The 19,710-nt window shown below is 39.1% G+C and overlaps 1 protein-coding gene across 1 annotated transcript in view; it reads right to left on the bottom strand.

Annotated features, from left to right (window-relative positions):
- LOC128743991 (uncharacterized) overlaps positions 1-19,710 on the bottom strand; it is a 140,896-nt gene that overhangs the window by 58,988 nt on the left and 62,198 nt on the right. Inside the window, exon 2 of the mRNA XM_053840713.1 lies at positions 7,009-8,047. Coding sequence (XP_053696688.1) covers positions 7,009-7,212 — 204 coding nt within the window. The 5' untranslated portion in view covers positions 7,213-8,047. The remainder of the gene's footprint in view (positions 1-7,008; positions 8,048-19,710) is intronic.

The raw sequence follows: 19,710 nt of genomic DNA, 5'->3' as shown, positions 1-19,710 counted from the left end.
AATGCACGTCTTTATTCGATGGAGCAAAAACAAAATGGATCGGTGACTTCAATTATAGTTATTATTGAAAATTTAATTCGAATATTAATTCGAACAAGTTGCTTTTCTGATGTCGTTCATGAAACACGAGGAATTTTTAATGGAAAATTGAAAAAAATATGTTGTAAAAACTGTTCTTCCAGATATACTCTAAGTAGAGTATTTACCCGAACTTAATTGCAATAAGCATTAGAGATGAAAAACTTGAAGGTTGCATCTGTTGGTTTTTACTAAGTTAGGACCTTGCTTATTCAAGTTATTTATATGAAAACCATCATCTTCTATCTTCTAATATTATACGCGTCTTATTTCGTCTGCAACCAAAAGCAGACCCGTGACAGCATCCTTTATTTTCGTGATAAAAATCGCAGCTCGTTTTCTACACGCTTTGACAAAACTTTTCATGTGCCATCTAAACTACAGCTGGTGGGAGTATCTCATGAACACACTGTTCCCCAGGATAGGATTTGAGTGACGATTTACAAACTTCAGTAGCTCGATTGAATTCAATGCTTCAAAATGGCGCTCTCTGTTGACTTTTTTGTATGTGAAGTTTATCTGCGAGATCTGCCTGCATACATAACTGCGACTTTCTTGCATCTGGTGAGCTGAATTTAAATCAAGCTACTGTGTCGCAATCATTGGTAGAGTAATCGAGCATGTAAACAGCAGATGTACGAAGCAAAACGACACATCCCTTGTGATCAGCACGGATTCTACCCGGGGAATCGAATGTCACTAATCTTGCAGGATTTACGTCATATTGTGTACGAAAAATAGAAAATTGTGAAATCATACTTAGCTAAACGCCACCTTTCTGTAATCCTAGGTAATGCATATAATGGCGTCCCACAAGGAAGCAGTCTTGGACCCGTACTGTTTTTCTTTATTTTTCGACAACGTGTGCACTGTGCTTGCAAAAAGTTTGTAGATTGCTCTACGCTGATAACCTAAAAATTTGGTCAAATCATTTGAAGATTGCCAACAATTGCAAAAGCTCATCGAAATATTTTTGGACTGGTGTCGAAAGGAAGACCTTTCTATTCGTGTGCGCAAGTGCTCGGTTATTTCTTTTAAACGCAAAAAAAAGAACCCATTACTTGTAATTTTCACATCGGCAACGACCGCTTGGAAAGGGGTACATGTTGTTAAAGACCTAGGAGTGCGAGTCGAGTAGAATCCCAACTTTCGGGATAACTTCTCCACTATATATATTGAAGGCCAATCAAAATTTGGACTTTATATTTCGAGTTCCCAAAGAGCTCAAAGATCCGTACTGTTTACGCGCTCTGTACTATTCTGTCATACGATCTATTTTAGAATACGCTGCTGTAGTTTGGAGCCCTTACACTGGAATTTGGTCTTCCAGACTAGAAACAGTTCAAAGGAAATTTTTACGGTACCCATTGAGACACTTTCCCTGGCAAAACGCTTCAGTGATCCCGCCGTTTCAAGACCACTGTAAACTACTCGATATGGAAACTCTCGGCAAAATGAGAAATATTGATAGGATGTACTCTTATCAGGAAAGTTTTGCTGAGCGAGTTGGACTCTTCAAATATCCTCGCTAAAATTTACATAAACGCTGCTCCACGTGCTCTTCGCAGCGCAGAATTCCTTCGGCCGGATTCTAGAAGAATCGATTGCGGACCAAATAGCCAATTAGAGTCGGGTAGCGGGTCCGTGAAAATGGCGTTTTTTGCGTGACGTAATATTGATTTACTATAGATGTAACTGTAGTTCAATGGTGATCTACCATATAATCTAAGGTGAATTTTTTGGTGAAAGTTTCGGTGGACACGAAATTACGGTTACAGTTTTACAGTTTTAAATCTTTGTTTCGCAACATGGCCTCATCACGGCACTTAAATTATGCTTCGAGTTTTGAGTATAAAACCACACAAGTTTTAAAAACTTACAGTAGAAAATCCTACAAATATAAGTTACTGCGCAACATGTATAACATAATGTGTTACAGTGTGCAAGCGAATTGTGTAGAACAATGTTTTTAAAAGATTTTCTTCTATGTGTCATGTCAGATCGTCAGTGGTAGATAAGTTGTCTTTATTAGTTTAAATAAAATCCAATGCGAGCATAAATACTATTAATTACGGTTTTAGTCTCACTTTTTGACGTAGGACTACGTCTTTGTTTACTATACTGAGACTGGGTAGCACTTTGTGAAAACGAAAATAGAAGTGTAACGTTTGAATGAAAGATTTCAAATGCGAATAACTACTAAACTACTGAACGAAACTGTACAATTTATATGTCGTTGGATAGACAAAATGATCAGCAATTTTATGGAGGGAGTGAGAGAACAATTTAATGGAGGGCGTAAGAGGGGGGGGGGGCTTCTATACAAATGAAACACAAATTTCCTCATAACTCGAAAACTAATCAAGCAAATGGAACCAAATTTGGCATTGGGGGTTTTTTGAAGGTAGGATTTTTTTCTATGGTGTACTGAGATCCCTTCTACTTCTAAGAGGGGGGGCTCCCATACAAATGAAATTAAAATTTCCTCATAAATCTCGAACTAATCAAGCAAATGGAACCAAATTTGGCATATGGGGGTTTCAGAAGGCAAATTTTTTTTCTATGGTGAATTAATACTCCTCCCATCGTTAGGAAGGGGGGCTCCCAAACAAATAATATACAAATTTCCTCATAACTCGAAAACTAATCAAGCAAAATGAACCAAATTTGGCATGTGGGGGTTTTTGGAGGTAAGAATTCTTTCTATGGTGTACTGAGACCCCTTCCCCTTCTAAGAGGGGGGCTTCCATACAAATGAAACACAAATTTCCTCAAAACTCGAGAACTAATTAAGCAAATGGAATCAAATTTGGCATGTGGGACTTTTGGAGGCAAGATTTTTGCAGAAATTTTTGCAGAACAACATTTGTCATGATATCTAACACAAATAGATGCGCGCTAATTTCGTAAACATTGGTATAATTTTTAGTTCAAACGATAAAAAAATTTGATGGATGAATTCAAAAATGGTACGATGAATTTAAGAAATGAAGTCAGTTGCGTAATTTCAATAAAATGCTTTAATATTCGCTTTTTAGTGAATTCAAAGAGAACGGATCGCAAAGTAAGTGTGTTTGAGTTAAATCAGCACAAGAACTTTTGGACTATATATTAAATTCATCCAAGAAATAATGAAAATTAGAGTGGCTTTACTTACTACGACGGGAATTAGAAATAAACTCTGTGTATTTTTGTACCAGCTGCCCTAGCAAAAGTGCGCATTTCGAAGCATTGGCCGACAAAATCAAAAACAAAACTACTGCTGTCTTGTTACCTTAAGGAAATCAAAGATTGTTTTAATTACCAACCCGATCCCTGCTATGCTCTGTTATCAATATCACAGCCTTGTCACAACACAATACATTCTCTGTTCACTAATATTTCAATGAAATAGTAAACATGAGCAGATGAGCAGATATGAACATATAGCATCATATTCAACCGAACAGTACAGCTGTAGAATAGCACTTCCCAAACACAGATATCAAATTGGCTTAGGTTGGTTTAATCGTCGTATAAAGAATCTTCGACCTGTTGGGACAAGCAGGTTTTATCACTTTTTCTGGAGCACTTCCCAAGCACAGACATCCTAGGTTTAATCGTCGTAAATACACTCAACTTGTTCACAGTGCCAAAATCACAAAAAAGCGGTCTTTGGCAATTCAGTGAAAATGCGTATTTTTTCAAGGGTAGTATACTTTGAAAAGTGTATAATATTAATAAAATATAGCGTATTCTTTTACACTATTGGGGTAACTGTGAATGATTCAAACTTCAGTTTTTCCAAATACAGTAATGACCCGATTTTGTCACCCCCATGATGAATTTAGGGGTGACAAAAACGGGGCAGTGACAAAATCGGGTATTTTTTCAATTTTTATTTTTTTGCAGATAACTTAGAACGAACTACATATACTTCATTCTGATCACTTTTAGGACATGTCGCACTTCCTTCTACCTCTCTGTGGACATTTGTCACCTTTTCACAGCACTCCCAAAGGTATGAAAACACGCATTTTTTAATTGCGCCGAAATGGTTGATTATACTGGTTAACTATGTTCAGAGAAATTTCACAGCGTAAAAAGCTCTTTCTTATAGTATGAACGATTCTTTGATTAACCCCCCTAAAAGTAAGATAGAAAATTTATTTTTCAGGCACTAAGAGATAGAGCAAAACAATGTTCTACAAAACTTTTGAGAAGATTATTATAAAGAACTTCGCCAAAGAAAGTAACCTTCTAGCTATTATAGTTGTGGAGATAAGAAACAACTTTTGTGGAAACTCCACGATAATCAACTTGTTGAACACAGTTCTTTTCACAGTGTTTTAACACATTTGACATACTAAGCTTTTGATAAATCAACAGCGTGACAAAATCGGGTAAAAAACGTGACAAAATCGGGGGTGACAAAATCGGGGAGTGACAAAATCGGGTTACCACTGCATGTCAAAAAAAATTTTTTCTTCAGACAAATTGTAGACATAGGGGGAAGTCCTCTATGGTCGAACACTAGCATTTCTCACAAACAAAGCTTTAAAAAAATATTCGAAAAGCATATAACCATAGTAAATTGCAAGATTTCATGGTGTCCCAATTATGACGTCTTTGTATTAAAATGTAAACACAAATGAGAACTGTCGAACGGTTCAACCAACAAAACAAAGAGAATCGAATAAATTTCTTAAAAGTGCTGTTACAAATATTTTTAATTAGCTGACCAAACTTCGGCCGGCAAACTTCGTACTGCCACTAATTTTACAAAATAGAAAAAAGCAAAGCCTTGGTGCTACATTTCGCATTCGGAACATGAACGACTGTTTTCTGTTCGAACGATTCCTGCGATTATATTGCCTTTTACAGCCTCTTTTGGTCCAGATAAATTGTAAATTTCGGATGTACTCAAGATATAATTTAGGTTTTGCATTTTTCTTGAGAAGTTTCGCCTTCGATAGCATAGTTAACTGACTTACGGATTTTCACAGAGCGTCGGTTTCTTGCAGCTGTGCTGAACCATTGGGTGGATGTGGCGCACTTCCCCAACACAGACATAAAATTGGACTAGGTTTAATCGTTGTTCGTAAAAAATCTTCAACCTGTTGGGAGGAGGAATCTTTGTCACTCTTTCTGGCTTCTTTTTCTCTCAAGCACAGACGTCAAATTGGTCTAGGTTTAAGCATCGTAAAGAATCTTCGACCTGTTGGGATGAGAAAACTCTGACACTTTTCTTCCCTAAAAGGAAAGTTATCGAAACCATAGTACAGTGGTCCCCCGTTCGTTTGAACGATTCCTCATGCAAACTAACGGGGTTGGTTTTTAATTTGAACAACTGGTAACCCTAAATATGCTGGAACTTGTATGAACTGGCTGCCCTGTTCTTTGTTATTGTTTTGGTTGTTTGATTCAGTTGAAAGCAGCGAGTATTTCATTCTCCGATTGGATTTCTACACTAATCGTTGGGAAAACGCAATGTGAAACAGATTAAACACGCTAGGTCAATACAAACAAACGTGTTTATGTGCATTGTCTGCATAAGCAAATGATGTCATATTGAGAATGACATTTGAACCATTTTGCACGTCGTGCAAACCAACGGGGTTCAAATTAAAAAGTGTTCAGATTAAAAACGGTCACACGAACGGGGGTCCACGGTACATAGATGGTGTATTCAACTGTCATCCCTGCCTGTGAAGCAAGGCGATCAAGGAAAAATGTATGGGGAACTTCGACCTTTCGTTAGTTTTCATTATTTAGTGGTTGAAAAAGAAAATTGTAATAGAAACCACATAAACCACATGCTAGATCTATTATGGGTCGATCGTTATCTAAACCATGGAAATCCATTCCTAATTGGCAGAGCTATTAGCGTTCGAAATCTGTCACATTTTCGTGATGGTAACAAGAATCTAAATTTTGGAATGACACCCTGCGGTAACCGGTAAGATGTAGTTCTAGTTTATGTTACGTACGTTTTATGTAGTTATTTTTGAACTACTCAAAATCGGGGTTCCATTAAACTGACAAAACAAATGAGTGGCCCAAAACAGAGCAATAAGGCTATTGACTGGTATGAAGTTCGATATACGAGTTCAATGACCTACAAGCATTTATTTTTTCCGTTCAGTTTTTTGAACCGTAAACTGATTGAGAATTGACTTCTTGCAACTGCCAAAATACCTCATCTTTCTTCCTTTCCGAGCAGATAAAATGTTTCACTTATTCCTCGGAAGATAATCGAAAAAAGATTGCCAAAACAAACTTTCCGATCCACAGAAACACACACACGCCGGCAGGTAGAGAAGGAAGCCAAAGAATAAAAAAGACCATTCGAATTGCGATTTTATGGCATCCTCGGGCCAGAAAACAAGTTAGGCTGGTTGTTGGACAAAACACAGTCACAGAATGATATCGATTCGGTCGAGCTGCCGGAAAGCCCACGCACGCGTTTTCGGACCCGCTCAGTTGGCATAACTTTATAGAAGTAGGGAACCGACTTCTCTCTCTCTCCATCTGCTGGCTTCATCATCAGCGTCCCTTTTGCTGGCCCTTTAATATGACAAATTTCAAACCGTAGCCAAAATCGTCTGTCTCGGAGCGGAGCTGGACTGAAGCAAACAAGCAAGGGCAGACGGAATAATGTTGGCGCCGTTATTAAAAACAAATGAGCAGTGGGTTTTGAAAATGTTGATGAACTCACTCACTCATTCGCATTCGAGTAGTGAAAACATATTTTTCCTTCCTAAAGAAGGCTTGTTTTTGTTGTGTTTCATTTAAGTCTTTTCAGTGACCTGGTTTTTTTTTTCGATTTACATCAATAAACTGCTCTGTCTGCTCGGTTGTTTTCACGACCGGTTTAGCGAAATGAATTGGCAAAAATGGCGTGACGCTATGAATGGTCAGCTGCGCTGATTTTTCTTTCAACTTGCTTACCTGAACCTGGAACATGGTGACGGTATCGTCGAGCATTTGGATCCGGACGGCCAGCTTTTTGCCGCCCCGGGAATGTGAGGCCGAAATGGTTCCATCCACTCCGGATGGTGTGCTCAGTGAGTGGATCATTCTGGTTCCGGAGAGAGTGCCGACGCCGGAGCTGCCTCCTCCGACGGCCGACGGTCCCATGGAATCTAGTGACATGTTGCTGCAGTTCAAATCCGGTAGTTTTTCGCTCACAATTTCGCTAAAGCGTTGTTCACTTTGTGACACTTGCTTCTTCTTCAGGACTAGCACAGGAAATCACGTGAAGTCATGTGTCACAGCTGTGATGTAAACGCCAGAGTTCTGGTGACCTCGTTGCACGTTGGGTTGCTTTCAGCAATTTGTTTTCGTTTTATTTTCGCTCGTTACACATAAGCTACCTTTCAATTCATTCATCGGCAGCCAGCCAGGCACAAACACTCACAACTATATTCACTAAGTGAAATGACTAAAACAGATAACAGAGAAAACACAAAGTAAAACAACGAACGCACAACACTACGCTATCTTTCCGACCGGCTGATCACATCTGGGCTACATGCCCTGCTCTTCTTTCATTATTATTTTTATTTACTGACTGACTGATCCGCCGCTTCAGCTTGCATTCGATCGTCAACGCTTCTTGCCTTCATCATCCGCGTTGCATCACACATACAATTCCGCCGATCATCATCATCATCATATACTTCTCTCGACTTGCTCAATAAATAAAACTGGCTTCAGAACTCGTCGATACTCTGCAACGACTCCACTCACTATCGCGCCAACATTAACACAGCTGTGATGATGAAATATACACTTTCTTGACTAATTTCACACAATTTCTCACATTTATTCACTCTTCAATTCTAAACAACTATGCCAACAAATCAACAATCCGGTTCGGGCCTCTCTTCCTGCTTCACACTGCCCTGCGTCAACAGCACATCCGCCAATCCGTGCCCGGTCAGGTCAAATGCTAGGGTGTGGTTTTTCGGCACCACAGATGGAAAACCTGCAGAGGAAAATCGAAAGCAAAGAAAAAAAATCATATTAGATCATGTGATAAATACAACATGTAGGTATTCAAACGAAACGCAATTCCGAATACGGACGGACGAGTAAATTAATTGCGCAGCCCCACCAGACTCCGGAGAAATGGCGATCTCGATCGCGGTTGGGCGATCAATTTTAGCTGCGCCCCGTCGTCGGTCGTTTCGGTGCGTTTGTTGTTAATACACCACCCTTGACTCGAATCATGTAGTACATATCAATAAATATAACCCGACCGCCGTGCCGACAAGTTAAACATCCATTTGACATTTTGTGCTTTGTTCAGGCGGCGGCGGTTGGAGATTTATGATTCGCTCGCTCGGGCCCCTGCCTCGTTCCGAGTCCGACAGATGTGCAGCAATTTGTTTCGAATCGATTCGGCGGACGTTTAATTTTAGTTTGATTGGTGGCAATCAATACTAATCTTTTCGAAATTAGATGATTTAATGTTATAAAATTTGCGCTGTTATTGGCGGCTGATGGTTTCGTAATGTGACCCACTATCGAAATGCAGCACAGTTAACCTATTCCCCCCATTCTTTCTTTCATTCATTTATTAGCTTAAAAACCGTTTAAAATAATCAGCACCAAGCACGACGACGACGACGACGACGTAAAAAAATGGGAATTCAAACCGTTTGGCTGCGATAAATGGCAGGCAGACTGACTGCTTTAGAAAACAATAAATCAGCAGGGAAGTCCCATGTCACGACTGTCTATCTACTTATACAGAACATACCCCAACCAACCGCTATCCAGTGACAGCCAGCGACGACCTTGTTTGCTTTTTGCTACTTGAGAAATTGAACCAATATTAGAATTGACATAAAGCAGAATACCTATGTGCGTGCCTGTCTCGCACGATGCACGGAAATAGGTATCGGTAATATATTCACCAGTGCTACCGTGCGATGGTGCGAGGTTTTTTTCCACTGCCGTGCTCGGTGAAAAATGTATTTCGTAAGCTTCATGGTCATCAGTATAATGTCAATAGATCACGTTAGCGACCGACGGTTATGGATTTATTTTACCATAAATGTATGTATTGGTTCTGTCCGATATGTGGTTTCAACGAGATGACACTACATGCCACACAGCACGCGAAGTAGTGGACCAATTGAGACTAAACTCACAGGTAAGCTATTACAGGGTACGTAGTAATAACGGTCAGTGTTTTTAATCACAGATGTATCTGAAAATTTTCCGTTTAGAGTGCATTTAAATGTCGCCACAGCTTGCACAGTTTGTTTTGAACTTTAAAAATCTGTTTAAAAGTCGTGTTAATCATGAACACAAAAAGGGAACTTGTGATGAGTCTGTTTTTGAAAAATTTTCGACCGTGTGATATTTTAAAGAAACTAAAACCGATCGGAATAAAAAAAGGTAAAAAGATTTATTCTTGAAAAATACTCCCTAAACCTGGTTGTCAACCCACTGTAAGGACACTGGAAGTCATCAAACGGGTAAGAGAGCGCATTCGACGGAAGCTCTATCAGTCTGGACGTAGGATGCCCAAGGAACTGAGAATTTTGCAGTCAACCTTCTCCTTCTTCAGCATAGCGGCGGGGTGGCTCGTGCTGTTTCAAGCACTCGTCTCCATTCAACTCGGTCTTGGGCCACTCGTCACCAATTTCCTAGTCGTCTCAGAAGTCGCAAGTCGCTTTCGACCTGGTCAAGCCATCGTGCACATTGGGCCCCCCTGTTCCCTGCGTTGCCGGTGGGGTTGTTGAAGAGGACTATTTTCGTCGCACTGTCGTCCGGCATCCTTACGACGTGTCCGGCCCACCGTAGCCTGCTAACTTTCGCTAGATGTACGATGGGAGTCTCTTCAAGCAGTGCCTGTAGCTCGTGATTCATACGCCTCCGCCACTCTCCGCTTTCAGTTTGTACTCCGCCAAATATCGTGCGCAGCACTTTCCGCTCGAACACGGCAAGGGCGCATATGTCCTCCGTGAGCTGGTGAAGGGCAAAGCAGGCTTGCTGATTATCGCGAAAGCGCTTTACTCTCTTTGTTAGTTATTCTCTAGAGAGTTGCACGACCTGTGAAAAAAAGCTTCTCAGATCAGCTTCGATCAGCTTTGCGGTTGAAGCTATTCGGCATATTTCGCTTTTTCATGTTCTTCGTTCTTCTCTGAATTATCGCCTGTATGGCAGGCAACAAGTATTGCTCACTCATGAACTACGGGTTAATGCGATTCACAAAGCAGTCTTCAGCTAAAGAAGCATTCAATAGTGAGCGATATCATCTACATTCTTCATGAAGAATATTTTTTGGTTCTTCCTCGCGAATGAATGAATGATTTTAGGAAACAAGGGAAACCAGTTATTCATGTCGAATGGCAAAATTCGTTGTGATGGTAAACAGAATCAGAAGATTTGTTGCATTGCGGCTAGATAAACCTAAAACTTTTCCTCTTAATTCTATTATTTGGTCGGCATTAAGTCAAACCGAACCTAGTAACAAAACTTTGATTTCGAGAAAAACGCGTTCAAAGTTTGCTGCTCTGTATGGTTTATAGCTATGAATCGTTCGAAATCTTCTCATAACTCTGGCTGTTTGCAACATTTATGTAGTCTGATTAGTGTATAATGTAGCTTAGAAATTTCTTGATCGTTTGCTGTCATTAACTCATTTTATTAAATGTTGCGACTTGGGCCGGTCGAAGTCAAAGTCCAAGTTTGCTACTACTGTGTAGTTTAAAGGTTTCAATCGTTTGAAATCAAAAAGCTGTTTAAAACATTTATGTATTCTGATTAGAGTGAATTGTCGCTTTGGAAATTCTTAACCGTGTGTTGTCAATAATTTAAATTATTTAAATTTTGCGACTTGGTCCGGTCTGATTTGAGGGGGTGAGAAGGAAAGGGGTGTAAGTGACAAAATTGAAAAAATCGAGATAATGGTAGGAAAGGATACTTTGAGTAAGGTTTTATGCATGCCAGAAAATTCACGTCAAAATTTTACCGTTTAATGACTTTTTTAAAAACATGAAAAAAACGAGCAAAATAAAAGTTGGTTTTCGTTTGGAAGGAAAGGGGTGTAAGTGCACTATCTGAGCAATTCTAACTCAACTAACAAAACGGTTTGTCTCGAATATTTTTTAATGAAATGAAAGTTTGCTGATATGTTAGATGCCACACAAGGATTCATTTTCTACGAAACCTAATTATTTTCGTCAAGAGTAACTTTTCAAAAGGGCGTATTTATAAGTGGGATTTTTTTTAAATATCGTATCTCGGAAACCACTTCTTTGTTAAAAATGACGTCAACGGAAAAGTTATAGGAAATTAAGTATATTTTCGGAAAAAATACACTGAAAGAAAAAACTTTTCAAAATCAAGACAAAAATCATTAAACTTGAATTATCAAAACATGTCCCCTCAGATTTATATCATTTTTATTAAAGATAGCTTAAAACATGTTCTAAAATGTCTTTCGATTTTTTTTTTAAATCTGATAAATTTTTCAAAAATATCCAAATTTTCCTTTTTTTGTAAAACCAGAACAAAATCAAATGCTACGCATTATCATGTTATGTCATTTTAACTTTTTTAGGCCCAGCCGTTCTCAAGTTATGCCACTGTTTATATTTTATGAAGTTTTTGTCCTTCCGACGTGAGGCAACTGAAGGGGGAGGGGGGGCAATGTGATTTTTTTAATCAAGTAAAACAATTTTACGTACTATCGGCCAGGCTGCTATTACTCAAACTATTTTCCCGAAGAAAGTAATATTTTACCATGATATATAAAGTATACGAATATACGCTAGAGCCGACGGATGAGAAAATTCTGAGTTGAATTAACGCTTCTAGCACGAATTCGAACAATGGAATTTCCGAAAACCATTCAAAAAAAATTTCCCTCGTTTTTGTCTTTTTTCATATATTTTTGCATAGAAAATAATAACGTATATATTATAAGCAAGAATAGATTCGGTTTTCATGTTTAAACCTTAAATAAAAATTCTTAAAATCCATGTTTTTTTTTGCTCGATTAAAAAATTCACTTTGTTTTTTTTTCGCCCCCCCCCCCCTTCAGTGGCCGAACACCGGAAGGACAAAAACTTTATAAAATATGTATTTGTAATAGCCTAATTCAAGAATGTGCTAGGTGCAATAGTGATATTTCTCTTCCTGGGGTGCGTAAACATTTCTTAGCGTCACCCAGTTAATTTATTTTATCAACACCTTTATTAATTTTAAATATATTCGTATGGTTAGGAAAATATATCACATAGATGATCATTTTTTCAGTCCTCTATGAATATATGTAAAACATCAGTAACTACGGAAACAATATGAAATTGAATGAGATAAATAATTGTTTGTCAAGTGCAAGTCTTTGTTGATTGCAAGAACGCAAAATTTGTTTGAAATTTGTATAGGAAAACTAGTTTTTGCTATTTTAATTCTACGAGTAACTATTTCTATAAACCAGCTACAGATCAAACCGATTTTGGCACGTTTCACGGATTATTTTTGACACGACCGTATTCGAAAATCAGTTTTATTCTTTTTTAAAAACAAAACTGACATCTCAGAATATTTCTTCGAGGCAATTCTGAAGGCTTAGCGGACAATTCCCGGTTCGGTTTGGCGAATTCTGCGCGAAGTTACAAGCACACGTACATACACCACAAATACACACATACTCATATACATACATGCAAGCACACATACATACATCAATACATAAAATCGACACTTGATAGATGTTTTGGTTATCCTCGTTTTGACGGTTTTATATACGTTCCTAAGTATTCAAGTTTAAATATAGTTTATTTTCGTTTGATAGGTTTAAACAGAACAGTTTTCAAATAACGTTTGCTTATATGCTTATATACTTATATAAAATTCAATAGTGATCTTTCATTTGTCACCAAGATCATCCAAATCTGTCTATCGACTCTGAGAAAAGTGAGTGCAAAACGTTCTTAAGTACACACATACGTACACTCGCGCATACGTACACTCACACATACATACATACACACTATTTTCCTAGGTTTCCAAAAATAAAATACGGAAACAGTTTGCTTTTACATTTTATCCGTTATCTGCAGCCAACTAAACTAAGCTATTAATCATCGCCTCGGTGATAAATTTTTGTTCGCTTCTTCATGAAGATCGAAGCATTCGAAGAAGAGTGAAGAATATCATGTACGCTTCGCACCGCAAACGGACCGAAGGCGAAGAATAGAAAGCGCAAAGATAAAACACAAATGTTCGGCCTATGTATTATTCTCTCGCAAGTCACATCGCTGCAAGCTTTGTAGTGTTATTATTATCTTCATTCTGGAGCAGTAAGGCGTTATTGAATCTTCGAATGCGTTCCTGCTTGAAGACTAAAAATAGGCGTTATGATGCGATTATCAGCAAGCCTGGGGCAAAGTAGGGCCGATTTCCCGCTTGGATGCGTCGCTGGATCTCCTTACTAGTGTTGTTGTCCGCGGTCACCAGCGATCCCAAATACACGAACTCCTCTACCACTTCTAGTTCACCGCCGTCAACGGTTACCGTCCGTGGGAGGCGCGCGTTTGTTTCCTTTGAGCCTCTTCCTTTCATGTATTTGGTCTTCGACGCATTTATTTTTACCCCAATTCTCCTAGACTCCGCTTTCAGTCTGGCGTAGATTGCCTCCGCCGTCGCAAAGTTCCTGGCAATGATATCGAAATCATCTGCAAAGCCTAGAAGTTGGCTACTCTTGGTAAAAATCGTGCCTCTCGTTTCGATGTCCGCTCGTCGGATCACCCCCTCAAGAGCGATGTTGAACAGCATGCAGGATAGACCGTCACCTTGTCTCAACCCTCGCCGCGTCTCGAAGGGACTAGACAGTGTTCCAGAGATGTGTACGAAACACATCACTCGATCCGATGTTGCTCTGATTGCTCGCGTCAGTTTGTCCGGAAAACCGTGTTTGTGCATTAGCTGCCATAGCTTGTCTCGATCGACTGTATCGTATGCTGCTTTGAAATCAATAAAGATGTGATGCGTGGGCACGTTGTACTCCCGACATTTCTTCAAAATCTGTCGGGTAGTAAAAATTTGCTCCGCAGTTGCGCGAGCCCCCATGAAACCCGCCTGATAATTCCCTACGAAACCTTGTGCTATCGGTGACAACCGGCGTAACAGGATCTGGGAGAGTACCTTGTACGCGGCGTTTACCAGCATAATACCGCGATAGTTGCAGCAGTCTAGTCGATCACTCTTTTTGTAGATGAGACAAACCACTCCTTCCATCCATTCCTCCGGTAGCTTTTCCTCAAAATAACCCAGTGCAGTCTTTGCTAGCGTTTCTCCGCCATGTTTATAAAGTTCTGCCGGTAGGCGGTCCTTCACAGCGGCTTTATTGGTCTTCAACAGTCCGATTTCTCGTTTGACTTCTTGGAGATCAGGTGCTAGGACATTACTATCTTCCATGGGCGCTCCTAGGTTAATTTCTGTTCCGCCTCCTTCTGCGATTTCGCCATTGAGGTGTTCGTCGAAGAACTGCTTCCATCTGTCAACCACCACCGCGCTCGTTTGTGATTAGATTCCCTCCCTCGTTCCTACACATGTCAGGTTTCGCAGTCAACCATGAAGAATATTTTGAAAGATGATCTTCGATTGATTCCCTACAAAAAAAAACGGGTGAATGGTTTGACTGAAAAGCAAAAGCTGGCATGAGTCGAAAAATGTCGGCAGCTGCTCAAACGGCCCGCTGATTGTGAAATTCTGTTTTCGGACGGAAAAATGTTCCTGCTTCAGGAACTCACCACAACCAACAAAATGATCGGATGTATGCAGCATAGGCACCATTCTTTTATTTCTCAGTAAACGGGCAATTGGCTATTCAAAAGTTCCAGAATGTTTCCAGGGTCATAGTATGAGGATGTTTCTCAAAAATTTTAAAGTTTCCTCGAAAATATTACATCGATAATGTTTTAAAGAACCATTTGCTTCCCCCAGGAAAAAAAACACTCCAAGAATGCACCATACTGCTTACAACAAGATTCGGCACCGTGTCACCAGGCGAAAGCTAAACAACAGGCTTGGTGTAAGGACAATTTTTCGGATTTTATTTCTTCGAAAGAGTGACCTGCCTCTTCGCCTGATTTAAATCCTCTCGACTTCTATTCCATGCTAGGCAAACCAGGGAGTAGCAAAGGATTAACTGTGGATATTTTCAAGCAACGTTTGGAGCTGATTTGGAAGGAAATATTCCAATGTATCGCGCGTGTCAGCTGTAACGCATTTCAACAACGATTACGACTGGTAATTACTTTGCTTTAATTGGAAAAAAGATTTGAGTTGGATTTGAATTGAATTGGAACGGAATAATCGGTACAGGACACGGTAACGAACAAGCAACGAACAAGGTAATGATTAATGGATATCAGAACCCGATCAGGAGGCCATAACAAGATTATATCTGTTTTATAACACATTTTGATATTTTTAACATATTGTGTAACAAATCGAAAAAAAACTTATTAGGATGAGCTATTCAGATTCCACCACTAAAAATGACACATTTCGCTTTAATAACAAATTATGTTACTTGCAAATTACTTTTATGACAAAATATGTTACTTACAAAAATTATTTTAATTACCATCATCATTTCAAAAGTATTTTAAATACGTCACTTCACAGTTACTAATACTTGCTAATATATCTTTATTTGCTGTGTTATTTTTAGAATATCTTGAAATGTTGACAATTAACCTTTAACACAATGTGTTTCAATAAAGATAAAATCATTACAGGATTTGCTATGAATCAGGTATTAATTAGAGGCAGTTTAGTTATAATTTTTGATATTTTAACCACCTGCGGAGGCTACTTTATAACAACGGTTGTTTTAATTTATTATAATATATCTAATTAATAACAAAGAAAATTTGATAACAACATAACAAGATGTGTTATAATTTTGTTAGGTCCTCCTGTTCGGGAAGACATAACCTTCATATGTCGACCAATTATAACGCGATATGTCGAGCAATGATTGAGGCTCATAAATCTCGCAGCGGCCAGGGAAATTGCCATATTTGGCTCCTAGTTTGCTCATCTGACTATTCGGAAACACACTTCCCAAGTAACAATTTGGGTTTTATTACATTCTTATGATGGCTTTTATGACCAAAATTGGTAATGAAAACCTCAATAAGAGTATAATAAAACTTACATTGTTATTTGGGCTGAACGCATCCAAATGGAGACTTTCACATCGATTACGTCTTATTTGACGGTCGACACCTTCCGGATGTCATCGATGTATGGTCATTTCGGGGACCGAATATCTACACTGACCCTTATCTCGTCGTATGTAAGATTTGCGCAACGTTGTCGAACGTGACGAAGGCTCGCACTGAGATGATGCTGCATTGCAACATCCAGCGGTTGACGGAAGATGGCAAGGCAGCGGAATACGCCAGAAAATTTGATCAACTAACTCCCATGGTGCCCTTGAAAGAACTGCGTGAGAGGTGGTAGGCACGACGCGCGGAGGACTGCGTAACAGCGTAACGGATTTGATAACGAGTGCCAGATGAGTAGAACAGAACCAAGCCAAGAATCGTGAAAAAAGAACCCATCGTTTAAAAAATGCAAGTACAAAGAGCACGTGCTCACCGGCAAAGAGGAGCGATTTGCCAGCAACGACACACGGAGATTCCAAAAAACGTTGTGGTGCAGAAATTTTGCCATGCTTGTGAATTGCAATGATAGTCCAACTTTCAGACTTGCATCTGCAAATGTTGAATGGAAAGATAAACACGAAGATCAGCAGGAACAGGGTAAGAATTGGAAGCGATGGTCAAGCTGTGAAGCTACCAACACAAAAGGCAGGGAAGGAAAAATAAATTGCGGTTGGATGGCCTTATTATAGGACAAATAGACCGAGATTTGCCCGTTTCGAGGGTACAACTTGCCGACTTATCAACTGTTTGTGGACTTTAAGGCGGCGTACGATTCAGTCAAACGAAACGAGCTGTGGTAGATAATGGGTTTTCAACGGAACTAGTTGAGCTGTTTCGCTATGGGTCACATTTATGCGTCAGAATAGCGGGAGAAACCATAGCTGTTTTCAAGACGTGGGATGGACCGAAGCACTGAGCCTGGTATTCAACATTAAGTTGGGCCTTGGAAGGTACGCAAAATTCTGCGTTCATCAATTCTTGGTGGCAGAAACGGGAATGTCCGACAAAAGAGTAGCAAAAACTACTGTCAGTAGAGAACCAGGAAGAGGTAGGGCTATACCCGCAATCTATGGATGTTCGCTGTCTAGGATGATGTCGGCTAGGGTTCGTGAGGATTGGAGAACGGCAGCTCAAGTTCGACACTATTGGAGGGCCATAATTCGTTCGGCGCAGGATCGATAAAGAACTGTCGCACAATGGGCAAAAACGAAACCCAAGAATTAGAAGCCGCTTGGTTCGGAATCTAACAAGATATCTATTTCTATGTGAAAAAATGCAGGAAAAATGGTGATGGTTTCATCCTGCACAGACTTCGGAAAGTGATCCATTTTGCCCTATTTTCCCCAAAAATCATGTTAAAAGCTAAATAAACAATATAAAAACTTATTTGCCGCCCGTGAATCGAACTCAAATAGCTTCTAAATTTTGTCAAAACATCAGAAGAATCAAATCCCATCCATTCCATACTGTGCGAAATACAGGTATAGTACATTTTGCCCAATTCACCCCCAAATACACAGTAAAACCTAATTAGAGCGGTATAAAACTAATTCAAAGACAGGGGAATAAACTCAAATAGTACCAAATTACTCGAAAGACATCAGGAGAGTTGATTGTCATCGATTTAGTACCGTGCTTAATTCACAGTCGGTTCGTTTTGCCTGATTCTCCCTAGAACTACAAAAACACGTTCATTTGCTATTGCGTAAAAAATCGTAATTTTTCAACGATGGTGTCTTTGTAGAAGTTTATCAATAAAATACGGCGCATCTTTTCAAACTATTAAGGTGATCTTTTATTTATCTATCGGGGTGATACAAACTTTTGTATACATCCAAAAAAAATTTTTTTTCAGAAAAATTATAAAACACACTAAAATGAGCAACTTTGCTGAATGTAGTAACTATCTATCTTTTGCTAGTTGCGAGGTATAATGATTTATTTAAAAAGTATACTTAAAAATCAATTCTGCACAATAACTCCGCATCCAATTAATTTATTGCTTTCAACGGTTCTCCAAAATTATTCAGTATGGTAAAATACACATTTTTTTTGAAGACCGTTTTTACCTTTGAGTTAGTTTTAATCGCTTTAATTAGGTTATCTATGTATAAGAAGATGAATTGGGCAAAATGGATTATTCTTGCGTTTCACACAGTATGGAATAAGTGGAATTTGATTCTTCTGATATTTTAACAAAATTTGGAAGCTATTTGAGTTCGTTTCACGGGCGGCAAATAAGTTTTTATGCTGTTTAATTAGCTTTTATCATGATTTTTAAGGAAAATAGGGCATAATGGACCACTTCCCGAAGTCTGCGCAGGATGAGATTCCAAACCAGCGGCTTCTAATTCTTGGGATTACGAGCTCGTTTTTGCCCATTATGCGTCGTCACTAAAGCAAAGTAAATAAATGATTGTGAAAACCGACTTTTCCGGCCATAACTCTAGATTAACAAGAAACGCTAAAGTGACATTTTTATCACTACAAGATAATAAATTATCTATCAAGAAAAAATGCCTCAACAATTTTCTAAGGATTATTCCATGGTTTTTACGACTTTTCATTAGAGTTTTTCACTGTCATGAAAAAATTTGTGAAGCGAATTTTTCAACTGATTTTTTCCAAGAATAAGAAAATTTTGTTGGTTTTTCATAAAAAAAAATTTCTTCTATGGCGCTTAGTTCAAGAGTTACGAACTTTTGAAATAACACAATTGTAATTAAGGCAGTTCATAGCTCGCGGCACAAAAATGCGTAACGGTGGACGTATCGGCGAGAGTCACTCGAAACAGTCCAGTATCTTTATCGACCTGACCTTGGAATTCCTGAAATGGTCAATTCCAAAGTCCAGAATGTCCTTATGACGGTCAGACTTGGCTCGTTGACTATGCCGTCAAACTTGGGCAGGAATGAATAAGCGGTACTCCCGCGCAAAGAGCTTGAACAAAATTGTAGTTCAGTCGTCTCATTACACTGGAGCGATATTGGGGTTTGTTATCAATAAAATGTCGGCTTTGTGACGACGTGTCCAGGAAGACTCCATGCAAGGTGCGGCTCACAATAGCGTCTGATTAGGAGCGGGTGACCAAAGCAAATAACGTGTCATGCCAAGATGCAGAAGCTATGCAGATGGCTGTCACAACGCGACACACGATAGCCTGACCTCGTAAGGAAACAAGCGTAGAATACATGAACATTCAAGTATTTACAGATCGAAATATTTGCCAAAGGTCAAGGCTACAAAGCAAGGAAGAACAGTGAAGCTCCGGCGTGCAAAACAGCACATCGCTAATTCTTCTTTATAGAGGTGCTATTCGCCACCGTATTGAAATCAATTTGTGTATGAATGATTCAACCATTCAGGTGGAAATGTACACTATTTAGGAAAAAAATAGCGGTATAAGCCGACTACCTTGAGGAACAAAGCAAGTATTTTGCTGTAA

The sequence above is a fragment of the Sabethes cyaneus genome, chromosome 3 (assembly GCF_943734655.1).
Source record: "Sabethes cyaneus chromosome 3, idSabCyanKW18_F2, whole genome shotgun sequence".
In the NCBI taxonomy this organism is placed as follows: Eukaryota; Metazoa; Arthropoda; class Insecta; order Diptera; family Culicidae; genus Sabethes; species Sabethes cyaneus.
Note: the sequence above shows the minus strand (reverse complement) of the source record. Positions and strands in the feature narration are given on the sequence as shown.